The sequence below is a fragment of the Hippocampus guttulatus genome, chromosome 13 (assembly GCF_054856545.1).
Source record: "Hippocampus guttulatus isolate MCC_2025c chromosome 13, RoL_Hgut_1.0, whole genome shotgun sequence".
NCBI lineage: Eukaryota > Metazoa > Chordata > Actinopteri > Syngnathiformes > Syngnathidae > Hippocampus > Hippocampus guttulatus.
In genome coordinates this window covers 5030692-5047853 of record NC_141273.1, presented here as the reverse complement: position 1 = coordinate 5047853, position 17162 = coordinate 5030692, and the positions used below count along the sequence as shown (strand labels likewise).

Sequence of the window (17162 nt, the reverse complement as noted above, 5' to 3'; positions counted from 1 at the left end):
ACCGCAAGAGGACGCTCTAGGTCTGTGTTGATAAATTGAGGATGAGTCTGACGTAAGTGACGTAGAAGACGAAGCACTGCATCTTCTACTTCCGGAGTTGTCTTAAAGTGACAGGGGATGAAGATTTCATTGGATTTTGTGATTCGCAGTGACACTAATGGTTTTGTCAACTTTTTAGCATGTTCTTTATGCGAGAGTTATCTGAATAACTCTTAGTATGTTTCGGACCATACCAGGCACGTTCTCAGCTCGTTGTTTAATTGCCATGCAACGTTAGCATATCGTACACTTATTCAGCCTGTTGTTCTCTTTTTAATTTTTATTTTGAATTGCCTTTCAAGATGACATGTCTGTTCTTGGTGTTGGATTTTATCAAATAAATTTCCCCCCAAAATACGACTTATGCATGTGTTTTTCTTCTTTATTATGCATTTAATGGCCAGTGCGATTTCTGCTCCGGAGCGATTTATAATCCGGAAAATACAGTATTCATGTTTGGCTTTCTTTGGCAAGGATGACGTACTTACAAGTACTTTGTACTTCCCGCACTACAAAGACCAATATTCCTCATGGATAGAGCAAGAGCATGCACAGAACAACAACAAAAATCGAAAAAAAAATGCCGTCTTGCATCAGTTCCCAAGCTCCACTTCACCCATCCATCCATCCATACATGCATCCATTTTCTGATCCGCTTTATCCTCACACGGGTCGCGGGGGGTGCTGGAGCCTATCCCAGCCGTCTTCGGGCAGTCGGCGGGGGACACCCTGAACCAGTTGCCAGCCAATTGCAGGGCACACAGAGACAACCATCCACGCTCACACTTACACCTAGGGACAATTTAGAGTGTCCATTCAGCCTCCCATACATGTTTTTGGAATGTGGGAGGAAACCGGAGTACCCAGAGAAAACCCACGCAGGCACGGGGAGAACATGTAAACTCCACACAGGAAGGCCGGAGCTGGAATCTAACCCGGTACCTCTGCACTGTGAGGTCTACTCCACTTCGTTCAAATGGAATTTTCCTGGAGCCTTCATAGTATTCATTTCGGAAGAAAACAACTGTAAGAAGAAAAAATAGGAGGGATGAAGAGGGCGAGAGGAGGAAAAGCAGGCAGTGATAATGATGAATGAGATGATGGCACACTGACCTACTAATGCTCTGGCTCCATTGCCAGTGGGAATGAGCTGCCCCACAACTGTGCAACCCCATCTGACACACACATACCAGTTCTAGCTTGCATCTATGACGTCTTCCTACTTCATTCTTCTTTGTACTTTTATTTCTATTTTCCCATCTAGATCGATTAAGGTGAAAAACGTGTTGTCTCAAACTGTACCAAACAATTTATGATTACTATGAGGAAGTGAGGGTCATCTCAAATAAACAAACCAAACATGATTAGACCAAGAACTCCCCCGCTATCATTTTGCCCTTGACTGGCTTACCACCAAATCACGTTTGCCCTTAAAACCAGTCAGGGACAGGAGCAGTAGTTGCTATGGCAACTGGCTCTGTGGCATGTCTGTACTCATGCAGAAATGTTGGGAGGGGTATGCAGCATCATGTGTCTACCACCAAAGGAAGATTGGGCTCGTGAAGGGGAGTTGGGGGATGTGAATCAACACAACACACACATCAAAACAATTGCTGTTCATTTTGCAGCATCTTGAGACTTTGTTTCCAAGCATCCGTGTGAGTAATTAATCCATCAATGAGGTAAAACAAAACCATGAGTTTGGCCAAGCATTGGACATCCTGCTATAATGATCTTACCACCCTCCTGCCAGAAGGCTGCAAATAGGTCTGCAGAAGCTGCTGCTAAAATGGCTGCCATGTGCAGCTTTGTGCTTGCCTTCTGGTGAGGACCCTTTGCAGTCAATAAGCCAGTTGATCGAAATAATTAGCATAACAAAGACCTTTCTCCCAAGTGGACACACCCCTATTCATGGCAGTGACGGGGATTATCCACCTGATTCTCTTTATTCTATTAGCTGCCTGGTAGCACAAATGTCTAACCAAAAAACAAACAACACGAAAAAATCTACAAGGTCAGACAACACAAATCTAATGTTTTGTAGTAAACTTTTTTTTTTGTTTTATTTTATTTATTTATTTATTTGACAAAAAGTCCCACGTCTGAAGTCTTTCAAAGCCTTTTTCAATAAAGGCAAATGCAATGGTCAAGAAATATATTTTGCGGTTTGGTTATTGCGTCTTCAGTCGATCATAAGGTTTTCATTTCTGACCATAACTTAATCGATGACGGGTTTTCCTTAGTATTTTGCCGATTTTCTTGCTATTTTTCATCCTTCTAAGTCAAACCAGTCAAAAAATGTTTATTTCTTCGGGGTAAATTCATTTTTACAAAAACGAAGATCATGAACATTAGATCTCGTTGCCCCCAAAAATCGCTGTTCCTTCACCGTGGGTGCATTTGGAAATACATTCTGAGCAAACTGCTTCTTTCTTCAGGCTATTCAGAAACTTAGAACATATGAGTACAGGAGCTCAGGGTGTCAAGCAGTACAAAGAAAGTAAACAGTTGACGCACGGGCTTATAATTATAGGCTATGTTTAGAAATGAATGTGAACGGAGCTCACTCTGCCTCCGGCACTACGAGGACGACAAAACGTCCACTTAATAACTATGTAAACAGTTTTTCTTTTTATTTTAAAATGGCTTACCCTAAACAGAATCCGGCATTGCATTGTAGCCAGATCCGCTCCTTCGTATGCCCGAATCTCAATGAGACCATGTCAACCTCTTTTGACCAACTGCAATCAAGTTTATTACTGTGTAGGGACTGATAGATGTCAGAACTTTTCAGATTCCGCACATCTGAAGCGACAGAGTTCGGAAGGTAGTTAGACATGTAATTGTACCTTCAACAAGGAATAATCTTTAGCATGCAGTGTTGCCTGTGTAAGATTTGACATAATAATCTGGCGATAAAGCGTCACTTTGGATTGCTGTCCTTGTTCCATTTTGTGGTCCTGCTGCCACTGGTATGAATCGAGCAGCGAACGGGCTAGCCGAAGCTAGCAGCATGAGGCTAACCTAGACTGTGTCTAAATGTCCACCCTTATTCACTATATACGTACCTGTAGCTACGCACTATATGTAGCACTCATAATGTTTGTGAATACAAGTTAGTAAATGCAACGATGATGAGATGATCCCCCCACCCCCTCAAAAAAATATTTTCAGCAAAACAGTTATCTCAGAAATGTGTAGCTGTTGCCATTAACCAGTACCCAAGAACTAGCTCTGTTTCACAGTTTGGTAAACTCCTGCTCTCGATGCTGCCAGATGATGCCAAGATCCTCTAACATAACAAAACAAAAACATTAATAATTTTCTACATATAAACCTATTCTTTTTTTTTTACTAATTTCAGCTGATCCATAATGCCTAACGATAACTTTTAGCATGCACAAGTCACCACTTAGGCCCTTCCTCCCTAATCACTCCTACTTTTCATGCTCATCCATTTGGGAGGCTAATCATACAATAGAGGCCTTTTTATTGGATTTTCACACTTATCCTGAGTCAGGCCATGAAAAATGGGCAACCACACAAACAAGGCCATTGACTCGCTCCAAGTGAGGGAAAAAAATAGTGCGGGAAGATTAGAAGAAGGCAGAGCATGAAACGTGACAAAAATAAGTCGGCAGACGAGGCCAGAGGAAGTCCGCCAGCCACAGATGCATTTTTCTCAAGGAAATAAGGTTTTTCATCAAAACAAGATGTATAGTGCAAGTGTGTCTTGGGAATCAGTGCTAGATGCTCACTGTAATTTCTCTAGTAAGTCCTTTTGACCAATGGTTCTCACAGTGGGACCCACATTTGTCTAATGATAAAGAAAATATCATGTGAAAAATTGCCTTTGAAAATGTGTGCAGGTATATCACATGAATATATCACAACAACAACACTAACTCAGCAGTCAAGTCATAATTACAATACAGTATTTGTGTAAAATATAAAACAATTAAATAGGAACTATTGAGTTTAGAATCTCCTGTAATTTTTTTTCGTACCTGTCCATAACCCACTTTTGGTCCAGTAAAATGACATGAAGTTTGGAAAAGGATGCTATAAGCTATTGACACAGACATAGCAGTCTGATATATTTTCCTCACCGACCATTTCTATTGAATTATTAGGTACAAGAGCTGTACAATTATAGATTGAATATTAGAATAGTCTATCTTTAAGATAGACTATTCTGCGTGCTGTTTTCCTCATGACCCACCGACCTCACTACATGAAATGCATTGTGCATATGCAGACAACTTTGGACTTGCACACAAACTGCAAATGTGCATGCCGTTTCACACATACTACGTTTCACGGTTCCTTTTTCATGGATGCGCTTTTCTAATTCACATGGCGACACCACGAAAAGCAAAAAGAAACAGAGCCCATGAGTTTGTTCCAGTGTTTGGGATGCTTTGCTCCAGGAGTTTGAGTCAAGTCTTGATTTGGTCTAAATTTGAATTATAAAGATGGTGATGCCAGCGGACCTTCTCACTCAAGCAGGTGCACGTTCTCGTTTGTTGCTCTGCGCATGCGCCATTGGCACGCTGTATGCATTCAGTACGCATGGTCAGGAAAACTGAGTTGCACACTTTCAGCTGCAGTCTGCGTGGAGCCTCACGCACAATAATTGATGACGACATTTACGTCACCTGCACCAAACCGCACCCTGTGGATATGCATACATTGAAAGCAGTTTTCAAGGGTAGCGACCAGTCCTCTCTTCTCTCTCACAGACCAGATTCATGGAAAGAAATACTTTTGCATAAGCTCCACGCTCAGTCACTTGCGCTTCCCCAGAAACGTCAACTGTTTGCGGGGGAGTTGGAGGTCAACTAAACCGAAAAAGGAACAAATCAGTTCATGAAGTGACTCCTTTCCATACGTTCACTCAAAAAGAGTAGTTTGATGGAATGAGACATTCGCAAACAACACACAACTCGAGCTACCATAGATAGCTCTGCTCCCCTCCAAAATGAAAATGTGGGAGAAAGCCGGAATACCAAGAAAAAACCCACACAAACACATGAGAGTACAGGGAAACTCCACACTGGAAGGCTAGATCCAAACTCAAACCACAGAGCTGTGAGGCAGACGTGATAACCACAATCCCGCCATACTGACCTCCGGTTCAACATGTCAGATTAAACCAGTTTACTACTCGAGACCCCTTTTTTTTGGCATTAAACCAAAACTACATTGGCCAATACAGAAACACAACCACCTTTTTCTTGCATCTGATTGTTGCCACAGTGTGAAAATGTGGCACTTTGTGATCATCAAATCTATAATGAAGCCTATGAAATTCAAGATCCTCAATGTTTTGGCCTCATCCTAGTAGAGTCCACTCATAGATGCCCACATCAGTGAAAATCTGAAATTCCAAGGATATAAATAGATGCATACTGGATGTCGGGATGGGGCAAAAGAAGGCTTTGAACCATGTTGTTGTCTTTCTTGACTCATTTTGGGGAATGCATAGTGGGATGGAGGATGTTAAGAAAGGGCGGGAGGGCGTGTTCACAGATTTAAAACCCCTCAGGGTGTATTCCACTTTGTGAGGTTCAGCCCAGTGAAAGGATGGAGATCATTCCTCTGGGTGGCGGAAGCATACCTCGCATTCCACGGTTGTGACATGTTTGTGTGAGGGCACATATGAGTGCAGGGGGTTGATCCGTGTGCTTTTGGAAACTTGGAATGTTAGACAGAGATGCTGCAGATAATACGAAGGAAATCATAACTTAATTAAGTCAAGCAAAGACAACAACAAGGGGGACTTTTTCGGTGGTGGTATCAGAGTAGGATAAATTGGGGACTCAATAATGGGACACTGGGGATGATTTGGTTTAAATTTGCAAGAATTAAGACTACATACAGCCTTGAGAACATGGCAGCAACTGAATTCTCTCTCCCCAATCTCATTGAATTACAATCAACCTAACAACTTTTGCTATTTCGCGCTGATGACAAAGCAGCACCAGTGTCACCAAAGGTCTCTAATGAATGTTGAGGCTGGCTGTTCCGTAATCAGATTACTGACATTAGGGAAGAAAAAAAAATACTGTTTCTTTTTGAACTGCTCAAATACTGCCACACAGAAATTTGAGATCATTTAATGGGCATTGTAGATTAAACCATTTTCTCATCATTAGAACTGAAGAGGGAATAATAGCAAGGTCAAAAATAGTTTCAACATTTGTACTTCGAAAACAAATGTACACACTTGTTTTAATGGTATCAAAACACGACTTGTTTTTATTCTTTTAAGTTACACTTTAAATGCCTTGAATTAAACATCATAAAAGAGTCTCCCCATGCTGCCTGCACACAAGTCCGGCGTGTGTACCACTTCAGCATCAGCAACTTTGAACACTTTATTCTTTTTTAAACAGTTGATTTCTTATTTTTCAAATACATGAGAATGCAAATATCATGTGCAATTCAATTCAATCCGCTGGCATTTGAATTTCTGCTGCGTCCTCATCCTTGCTACATTTTGATCTCTGATCACACTCACAACCATAGCTAAGTATTTCGTAATCATTTTGATCTTTATTTTGTTTTATTTCGTCCTCTTATTGTATTTATCTTTCCCATGTCGTGGCACTTATTGGATTACATGTGACATTGGGTATCAAATTTCATGCACTATCATGTGCAAATAAACGTGTGTTGGCATAACAATAAAATACGTATCCGCTTTTCCCTGAGTACTGTGCAAGGCTAACGTAAATTGCTTGATAAAGATGCGTGCCTCGTTGCAAACCCCTACCTAGCATCAAAGTAATGATTAGTGATCTAAGGCACCCAAACAATCTCTGTAAATCACCCAAGCAAATATTAAAAACTTGACAGCTATTCAATACGTGATCCTATCATATTAACGTCTCGAATGCAGACACCTGGCAGCAATGCTAGAAACAGTGCAAAGTGGCATGCTGCTATTGCGCCACTTGGCCCATCCTCCCGCATCACATTGGATACCGCCCTTCTGACACGCCCATGGGAGGCGACTACGGGCGATTTTGAGGCGCGGTTGAAATACTCACATTCGCTTCCATCCTTTAATTTGAGCTCAGCCATCGTGGGTTACACAGTCACAGTGGGAGGACGGTCCTGGTGTCTGTGTCGTCAGGGCGAAGGAAAGATTCTTCACTCTTTGGCGAGATCTCGCTCATCCAAGACCTGGATTTTTCAATCTAAAAAAAAAAAAAAAGAATAATAAACACATACATACACTTTGATTTTTTTTTCTTTTCCGACCTTTTTTGTGTTTAGAATATCGAAACGTCGTAAAAATGGGAGCCCACATGTCTAAGGGAGACGTAGCTGTTGAGGGGAATGTCTCCGCCGACGTTGCTGCCGCCAAAGCCAACGGCCAGGTGAGTAAATTGGAGAGACAGACCGAGACTGTGAACACCGGCTGGGAGTCACATGGCACCCAACGCCCACCACCAGCTTGCTTGAAGCCGCGGTACCAAGTTGTCGCTCATCGACACTCCCGGTTGCATTTGAAACCTCCCAAATCACAATTTTATGAAATGATCACGAAAAACAGACCCTTGTGTGGTAAAATTCGGTCCCCACTGGCAATCACCGACGGTGTCTTTGTTCAGTTTGACGATTGGATTCGCAAGGGAAATTCATTCAAAACGACGACAAAAATGTGATCCAAAGTGACACATTGCGACTGAATCTGTTGGATATGTGATGTGAACCATGTTTTATCGAGTGGTTTGGCTTCAAACGTAGGGGATATTATCTCTCGGGCCAAACAAAAGATGCGCAGTGAAAAGCTTGAAAATGCGCTCTGCTGGAGGCACATTTTGCAGAGTTGGAAACAAAAGCGCGGATTTGCGCCTGTTCGCAAAGCCAGGAGAGATTCTAGTGTTGAATAAAATGGAGGTTAAATCGCAATATGCGGCGCTTGATGTAAAGACGCGGAAAACCCAAAATTTCGATTTGTGTTGATGTATTTTAGCTACAAACTGGCCGTTTTTTAACTGAAAGCTGATGCGATGAATGAGCATTAAAGCCAAAAAAGACTGATGGCGAGAGCGGTTGTGACGAGGGGATTCCTTTGTTCTTCAAGGCAGACGTAACACTACTGCCTCCACGCGGCCGAATCAAGTGATGCAAACAGCTGTAACAGCCCCCCCACCCCTTTTTTGAGATAAAGATCAACAGCTTCCCTCAAGTGTAGCAAGGACCCATAGAAAATAGTCATTGTCATTTCTAACACTGAATTACCCCACCTGCTTTGCTGAATAAGACCTCTTGTTCTGTAGGAAAATGGCCATGTCAAGACCAACGGTGATGTATCCGCCAAGCCTGACGGGGATGTCGCCGCTGCAGACGGCAATGGCACAGCTGAACCAGCTAAGGAGGGAGAGGCCGGTGCTGGGGATGCCATTGAGCCTGCTCCTGCGGTGGACGGCGAGGCCGCCAAGACGGAGGTTGAGGCCCCCAAGGACGCAAAAAAGAAAAAGAAGTTCTCCCTGAAGAACTCCTTCAAGTTCAAGGGTATCTCACTGAAGAAAAGCAAGAAAGGCAGCGAGGAGGCCAAGGAGGAGTCCACCTCCCCTGCAGGCGAGGAGAAGCCCGAGGAGAATGGCCACACGGCCACGGAAGCCAAAGATGAGACGCCAGCCAATGAGGCCAAGGAGGGCGAGGCCGTCGCTGCTCCAGAGGGAGAGACCAAGGACGCCGAGGAGGCCGCTCCAACCACAGAGGCCGCTCCCTCCGAGGAGGCAGCTCCTGCCGCTGCCCCCGCTGAGGAAACGACACCCGCTGCCCCCGAGGGCGACGCCAGTGCGGAGTGATTGCACCATCAGCGAATGAACTAATTTTCCAAGATTAAAGTATATAAATATATATGAGAGACTCATGCCACGTTCTTCAAGTTATACAACAAAACTACAAAAGAAGACAAAGGATATATCACATCTGCTGATTCAACCACCACTTACTTCACTTGCCTCTTTTTATTTTATTTTAATCAGTCCTTGACAGACGGAATCTCACCGGGCCCTCAATTTGATGAAAGTGTCTCCCCCTTATGGTACACACAGGGAGTGGCATGTGGAGAAGGTAATGAACTGAATGTGGAGCAAATCAGGAATATAGTACAGACTTCCCCCCCCTGCCCAATTCATGGAGTCATCCTTCAAAGTGGCAACCATGTTTTTTCTTCTTCTCGTTTTTTGGGATCTAACGACTGCCATTGCTGCAAAGCAAGACATACCAGCTCCTCTATTTGAAATGACTTAAATGGACGCATAAACTTTTCATATGATCTTAATTTTTAGAACTATACATTCCTACGTTTTGCCCACAAATTTCAAATATTTTGTCATGTAAAAAGAGAAGAATGATGGGGAGGTGGGATAAAATCAGTGTCTTTTTTTTGTGCATTTGGATTCTTTTCAGACTAAAGTCCCCATTCAAGCTTCTTGAGTATTGCAGTGTTCACATTTCAGAGTTTATGATGCAGGAGTTGGGATTGTGTACAAAATGTGAGCTTTTTATCTGCAAAACTTTTCTCTGTAAATATGTTTTGGCCAATGTTTTTGGTTCTCTTTATTTTGCTATCGTTTTGAAGATGTTAATGGTTTTATTGTAACTTTTAATAAGGGTAAAATAAATGTTTGATCCCCTCTTGCTGTGTTCTGGATTGTTATTTGCACTGTCTGATTCTTTTGCCGCCTACATAGGTATCTTCACATTCAGTAATGAATGTAAAAAACACGCCTGCCTGGCTCAGCAATTTTGGCATAACTAGGTTCAGGACTGGCGTCAGAAAAGATATTTCAAATTGATGTGATCCTGCTGGAGTCGAATGCACTTTCCAAGCCGCCTCTGCCACGCCTTCATACAGTTCAAGGAGTCTCCCTTCTGTCATCATGGCCGTCTAGACGTCATTCCCATCTTCAAATTGCATCCCCTTGATGAACCCCTTGGGCTTCTGAAGGGGGTTGGGGGTGGATCTCTGAGCCAGAGGTTGCTCCCACATGGTGATGTTCTCAGTCAAACTCTCAGACATTCGGTGCATTGTGAGCAGGCCTGTTCTGGTGAGTACCCACGAGTTGTCCTGCCACAAGTGAACGAAACAAATGCCACAAAGTCTCTTTGTAGATGTGGTGGTGGATAATCTGGCCCACATCAAAGGTGAAAGTACTGTATTCAAAATACTGCACTGGACTAAATACTAGACTGTTCTGTGATTCCAGTCCTGGAACTTTTCTGACACCTTTTACATTCATCCAATTAGAAAACTTAAATGTAGCCATCCAAATCAATTTTTTGTCCACCATCGTCTTTTCTCCCTTTAAAAAAGTTCGAGTCTCTTTTTTTCTACATAAGAGTACAGAAACATGCAGGTCTTGCAGGAATCCTTGTTTAATACATTTGTATTCACCCCCCCCCCCCCCCCCAATTCACCTCAAACAACCACAATTGCTTTCATTCTACTGTTTCAACGCATCTTCCATTGAACATCTGTTTATCATTTGTTTCATGCTCTGCCAACAGGGGGCGCCCCCAACCTTTTTGAAACTGAGAACTACTTCTCAAGTACTGATTCATGTGAAGGGCTGCCAGTGTTTGACACACTTCTGAAGTAACAAATTTATTTTACCTTGAATACGATTGGCATGTATTAATAATAATTGATGGTATACATTTATGTGAAGACACTAATCATGCGGATGATTTGTCACAATAAAGTACAACAACAAAAAAAGTAACAATAATTGAAAAGCAGATCATTGTCAGTAAGCAAGAATTATTTAAAAAAAAAACTGTGCTGATTTTCTCAAATGATCACTTCTATAATAGTCCAAGAAAATCACAATGTCCCAAGTGGCGGGCCGTGCATTTGAACCTTAGGCCTTCAGTGACGTCACATACAGCACATTAACACAATATAGGCTCGTCAGGCAGCACTTAATTTCAGGAGCATTTTAAACCATCAAGTATGCATTCACAATTAAGAGCAGGAAACTAAATTTACAGATATTGTCAAAAATAAAAAGATTTAAAAAATACTAAATAAAATGCCACCCAAATTACGCTGTGATCATAAACCAGTCTGTCCAATAAATTGCGCAATGTCGCAGTTTCATATAAGACACCAACCACACAATAACAAAACAAACTCTTCTTTGAAAATAAAATTAACAGATCATTTGCATTTTGAGAATAGGCTATACAACAGCAAATAACTGAAAATGTTGAGCAGCTGAGATTGAACGAATTTTAGTGCACGAAGCTGACTACAATGCGCCATTATAAATTGCAGGTGAGCTGATTTATTCGATACATTTTTGTAACTTTGTCATTTTATTTCGTTACCATTAATACTAACGAAATAAAATAACAAGAAGAAATGTAAAATAAAATTCATTTACTTGCCAATGTAGTGCCTGTTCACTGAGCTGCAGAGCTACGCGAGTGTCTCCAAACGTTTTTAAACGCACCGTAGCTTGTAAGTGCCCAGCCGTGCTCTGATGTTTCCTTGCTGCCTTGGTAAAACAACTTAAATTGGTAAATCCAGTGGAAGGTCCGTCTTGAAAATTGTGTGGAAAGTAGTCCTGCAACCAGCTCAACGTCTTCTCCTTCGGCCATTTTGGGTCAAAATGCAGCAACAGCTCCCTCTAGCAGGGGCTAATCCAATCACCAAACGCGCACGTCATTGCGTCCAGTGTCGACGTAAGGCCTAACTGGCCCTGGTACGCAGACTCGTGATGTGATTGGCTGTTGGAAGTTGACAGTGCCCGTTCATTTACAGCGCACAGGGGCCTGCTCTGTTTTATCTGAAGGACCCGAGCAAGTTTAATTTACCTGGCAACACAAGCTATCTCAAATATGATTGGTTAAAAACTCTACCATAATAAATAAGTTATTTATGGAGTGGCTTTCAATGTTATTTAAAATAAGCCACTCGACTAAGTGGAAATAATATGACGTAAAGAATACAGAGAATAATTTTGTTTACATATTTATGAAAATAAAATAACAAATTAAATTTATGTTATTCTCAGAAAAGTAATTTTTTTAAATTTACTTTTCTGAGAATGTTTAGGCCAGCAGAGAAGACCTTGCTGGCCCTGACGGAACGCCAAACATGAACGATGTTTAGAACAGTCTATGGGCTACGCATGTGGTCCTTAGTGCTTACTTGGTGCCCACTGGCACCACCTTGGGGACTGCTACTCTCTAGCAACTTTCTCAGGTAAAACAAATCTGAATGACAATGGCATTTAGTTGTTCATGGTCAACTTCACTCAATATAATTATAAAGAATGAAGCCATAAACGCCTGAGAAAAGTAATTATAGTCAAGTCAAGTTAAGTCAACAGTATTTATAGAGCACTTTCAAACAGCCATTGCTGCATACAAAGTGCTGTACATGGAGCAATTTAACATGCACAATAAACAGTAAGACAAATCGGTAATAAAGGCGGTAGAAAGCACCAAACAGTAAAACCAAGAACAAATCTAAGTCATGCTGAGTCGAATGCCAAAGAATACAAGTGAGTTTTGAGGAGGGTTTTGAAGATGGGCAGCGAGGAGGCTTGCCGAATGTTCAGTGGGAGGTCATTCCAGAGAGAGGGACCAGCAACAGAAAAGGCTCGATCCCCTCTGAGCCTCAGTTTAGTTCTTGGTACTTCTAATAAGGTCTGGTCCACAGACCTGAGGCGCCGGGCAGGTGTGTAGGGGTGGATGAGCTCAGAGAGGTAAGGTGGCGCGAGATTATTCAGAGATTTGAAAACAAATAAGAGGATCTTGAAAATAACTCTAAAATGAATGGGGAGCCAGTGAAGGGATGCCAGAGTAGGAGTTATGTGCTCCCTCTTACGAGTACCAGTCAAGAGGCGAGCAGCGGCATTCTGGACCAGCTGAAGGCGCTTAATGGAGGACTGGCTGACTCCAAAGTAAAGGGCATTGCAGTAATCGAGCCGGGATGTGACAAAGGCATGAATTACTGTCTCAAAGTGTTCATGTGAGAGGAGAGGTTTTATTTTGGCCAGCTGTCTAAGGTGAAAGAAGCTGGATTTAACAACGGCACCAATTTGCCGATCGAGTTTGAAATCACTGTCCAGTTTAAGGCCCAAGTTTGAGACTGTTGACTTAAGATAAGGAGACAGGGGGCCCAAGTCTACAGGATGGAATGTACAAGGGCCACTGGGTCCAAACAATATCACCTCTGTCTTCTTTTCATTGAATCTCAAGAAATTTTGTGCCATCGAGGTTTTGATTTCTTCCAGACAGGATAGGAGTGGCCTTAATGAGAAGGCATTATAGATGCATTAACAATTAAACTTGATTGGCTGACCTGTCCCAGGGGCAAATGAAACTTTGTTTGGGACATATTGACCTCAATATAGCACAGTTGAAATGAACTCTAGGTTTTTATCTGTTCCTTGTGAGTGAAATAATGAGGGAATTATAGATACGTGTCCATCGAACACATGACTAGCCAACAGTCCAAATGTGGTCCCTTAAAAAGAGGAAGACACATATGATTTGGATATACGGGTGCTCATAAAAAATGTGAATATCATGAAGAAGTATTTTTTTTTTCAGTAATACTATTGTAAAAGTGAAACTTGTGGAATGCATACATTCATTCCACACAGACTGATACTTTTTATGACATGACATTAGCTAAATTAGCATGCCTTGATATTTGGCGCTCTCTCGTGGACAGAATGTCTAACGTTTATCAGTGTTTATCTTCTCATTTTTATACTTGGCTGTATAGTTGAATATGATTTTTATTTAAACAAAAATCCATCATGTATGCATCGCGACGAGGTGGCCGAGTGGTTAAGGCGATGGACTGCTAATCCATTGTGCTCTGCACGCGTGGGTTCGAATCCCATCCTCGTCGGCCAACATTATTTAATTGCTCCCTGTGAATTATCTTGAGACGTTTTTTGTCCTTCCAGAAGACACATATATTGGATGTTTATGGACAAAACAATGTTGAATTAAATCTTAGTAAATATTAAATCGCCAACAGTCGACATTGTGCAGTGTTTGCAGAACGGAGGGTACACGAACGCACCACGCGGCGCCATTGTGGCCCAAATTCTAGCGAGCTCTGTGTTGTTGAGCGGGTTGTAAACATGGCGTTGGAAGCCTGGTACATGGACAACTCCGATGAAGACCAGAGAAAGCCGCACAAGCTCGACCCGAATCGACCCGTTTCGTTGGAGGAGTTAAAACATCTTGGCGTTTTTTACTGGAAGGTAACTGTTATGCCGCAGTCGTGACAATCACGTGCTGTCGGCATACACTCTTGCCGACACTTACCGAACTTGGAAGGAGTTTGCACATTTGTGGGGTGGTGCAACCGTTCTGTCAACAATTGCAGAACGTTTGCAGGATTGAGTGCTTGACTGTCGACAACACTTTTTACCTACATTGTTACTAATTTGGAAAGAAACTCACAACTGTATATGAAAGAAAGCGACACCGTTGTGGACTTCCGGATGAAATGTCAGGATACACGTTAAAATACACGGTTACTTTTACAAATGAACTTAAAATTTTGAATCTTTCTATTCTTAGCTTTTTTTTGTGTGTAATACACTGTTACTTTTACAAGTGAACTTAATTTCCAAGCCTTTATATTCTTAACTCTTTTTGTGAGTAGTGTATTTCTAGACAACAGATGTCCGATGCCATTCAGCAGCGAAGACATATGTTCCAGTAATGTGGTTTTGTTGCAGCTCAATGCGGACATCTATGAAACAGACCCAGAACTGCAATGCATCAGGAAAGAGCGAGGCTACTCCTTCATGGACATCATCACAATTGAGAAGAACACACTGACAAACTACGAGGAGAAGGTAACGTGCAAATGATGTTCGAGGTTTTCTTTCGAACAGTTATGGGTTGAGTTACTATTTCGAGTTTGCGTTTGCATCACCAGCAACTGTCTGCAACTGTTGGAGCATGAAACAGAGAAAATCTCTGTCTCTTATCAGTTAAAGATGTTCTTTGAGGAACACTTGCACTTGGATGATGAGATTCGCTACATCCTTGATGGCCAGGCCTACTTTGACGTAAGGGACAAAGAAGACCGCTGGATAAGAATTGCCATGAAGAAAGGTGACCTCATTACCCTGCCAGCTGGCATCTACCACCGCTTCACCTTGGACGAGTTAGTAAGTCTGATCGCTGAAATAGACGGAACTTTTTAACCACGGATGGGCGGATGCTTCTGCTTCATTATACTGGAGACATGGTGGCATGTTTATTCAGTTAGAGTAAATATTTATTTGAAGTCAGACTTAATTAAACATACTGTTTGCATAAGAATTTAACATTTTCTCAACACCACTGAAGATTTAGAACATCTCCACTGTTGATGTCTACCTCAACACTTTGTGGTATGCGATCGCCTCGTTGGTAAAACATCTTAATCGACTGACCTGTGAGGGGCAGAATGGTGCCACAGGTCATCTATACTTGTAAAATATTAAGAAGTAGTTGACTTGGTTGTCAGAAGTTGGAAGAAGTGACGTATAGTTTTGCAGAGAAGTCACGTTTTAACTGTCAAGTTTCAAACAAGTCCCAACTTATGGCGGTCACAATCAAGGAAGTCAAGGATCACTGGTGAACATGTTCAAATAGACCCTACCTCCGTACGTCATTTTCCCCACAATATGCTGATTGTATTTTTTTTTCTGTCTCCATAGAATTACACTAAGGCTATGAGGCTGTTTGTCGGGGAGCCAGTGTGGAAAGCCTACAACAGGCCAGCGGATGACTATGAGATACGAAAGAAATATATGGCTTCTCTGCAGGACGATTGAAAAAGCGCAAGACTGCAGTCTGTGATTTGGGACTTCTGATCAGAACATGATTCCGAGATTACACATTTTCATGTTCCCCAAGATGCAATCACACTACACAAACTTAAAGCTGGTGTCTCAAATTTATGTCGGGGGGCCGCTGGAGATCAGGCTGTGTCCTCCTCAAAAAATGGGTTCAAGTATTCCAAAAAACACAACTAATCCAATCTTCTCAATTTTTTATCAATAACAGCACAGAACATTCACGGTTCTTCAGAACGTGAACAAGATTGGTGACCCGGTCCTCTCTCTCATCTCCCTTTCCATTCTTGACAGTATGTCTAGTTGAGTAGTGATGTCTGATTTCTTCAGCATCACAACTTTCTGGGTGTTTTTTTCATGCCGAGCGCAGGTCTAGCACAAGGAGCAGTCTAACTGCGCATGGGTGTAGTTTTCTTTCTTTTGATATTTTGCTAGACTTTGCACAGGTGGAATTGGGCATAACAGGGTGTTTGCGTCAAAATCAGAGCGATCGGAGCACAGTACGCCCAAGTATGCCATGCTTGACTTTTCCCGGCCAATCCCAGCGCCATACCTCATTTGCGTCCAAATTAGAGCAATAGGAGCACGGTCCTCCCAAGTGTGCCATGCTTGCCATTGCGTAAACACAAATAGACTCTCTTCAGCCTATGCATGGCATTGGCAGGCAAACTGCAAGCTCTCCCCTTGTGGATGATGGAGTCAGCCGTGCATGTGACATTGGCAAATGGAGACTGCCTTGCCCCCTACAATCATGCGTCTGTGTGTGACCCCATCAAAACTTCCTTCCCCAAGTGACGGAGGTGCTATTAAAATATTTCCAAGATTTGTTTGACAAATTTATTTTTACAATGATTAAGAGGGCTTGTCCCGCACTGGTGTCATATTTATAAATGGAATCCGATTACATCAACCACTTACTTCAGCGGCGGCGCGTCAAATTTGTCTGCCTGCATCCTGATCAAATACACCAAAATCGCGTTCCACTAGCGCAGACTACTTTCTGGTGCCAAATTGTCAGATGAGAGGGATGTGTGTTAACTTTGTGTGCCAGAATGCCCACAGAGGTGCAACACAGCCCCAAATATTCTCAACTGCACTTGGGCTGGCATGAAAAATTGGTAAGTGGGCTATCACTTATATAGCACTTTTCTACCTAATTAATAGGGGCGCAATTTTAAATCAGAGCATTCATATTAAAGCTTCTTGCTTTAAAGCTTTCATAGTGACTTATTTCTTTGTCTAGCACATCAACACAAGTACATGCTATTT

General features: G+C 42.2%; 2 protein-coding genes and 1 non-coding gene across 3 annotated transcripts; all 3 read left to right on the top strand.

The window, feature by feature from the left end:
• The first annotated feature begins 7121 nt into the window (after nt 1–7121).
• On the top strand, nt 7122–9701 carry marcksl1a (MARCKS-like 1a). Its single transcript, XM_086128019.1, has 2 exons — nt 7122–7427; nt 8334–9701. Exons 1-2 carry the CDS (start codon nt 7344–7346, stop codon nt 8865–8867), a joined length of 618 nt encoding a protein of 205 aa, XP_085984145.1. The 5' UTR covers nt 7122–7343; the 3' UTR covers nt 8868–9701.
• Nucleotides 9702–13857: 4156 nt separating this feature from the next.
• trnas-gcu (transfer RNA serine (anticodon GCU)) lies at nt 13858–13939 on the top strand. The gene has a single exon. It is a non-coding gene; the product is annotated as a tRNA-Ser (tRNA).
• Nucleotides 13940–14107: 168 nt separating this feature from the next.
• On the top strand, nt 14108–17111 carry adi1 (acireductone dioxygenase 1). Its single transcript, XM_086127163.1, has 4 exons — nt 14108–14300; nt 14784–14903; nt 15042–15221; nt 15756–17111. Exons 1-4 carry the CDS (start codon nt 14178–14180, stop codon nt 15870–15872), a joined length of 540 nt encoding a protein of 179 aa, XP_085983289.1. The 5' UTR covers nt 14108–14177; the 3' UTR covers nt 15873–17111.
• Nucleotides 17112–17162: the final 51 nt, after the last annotated feature.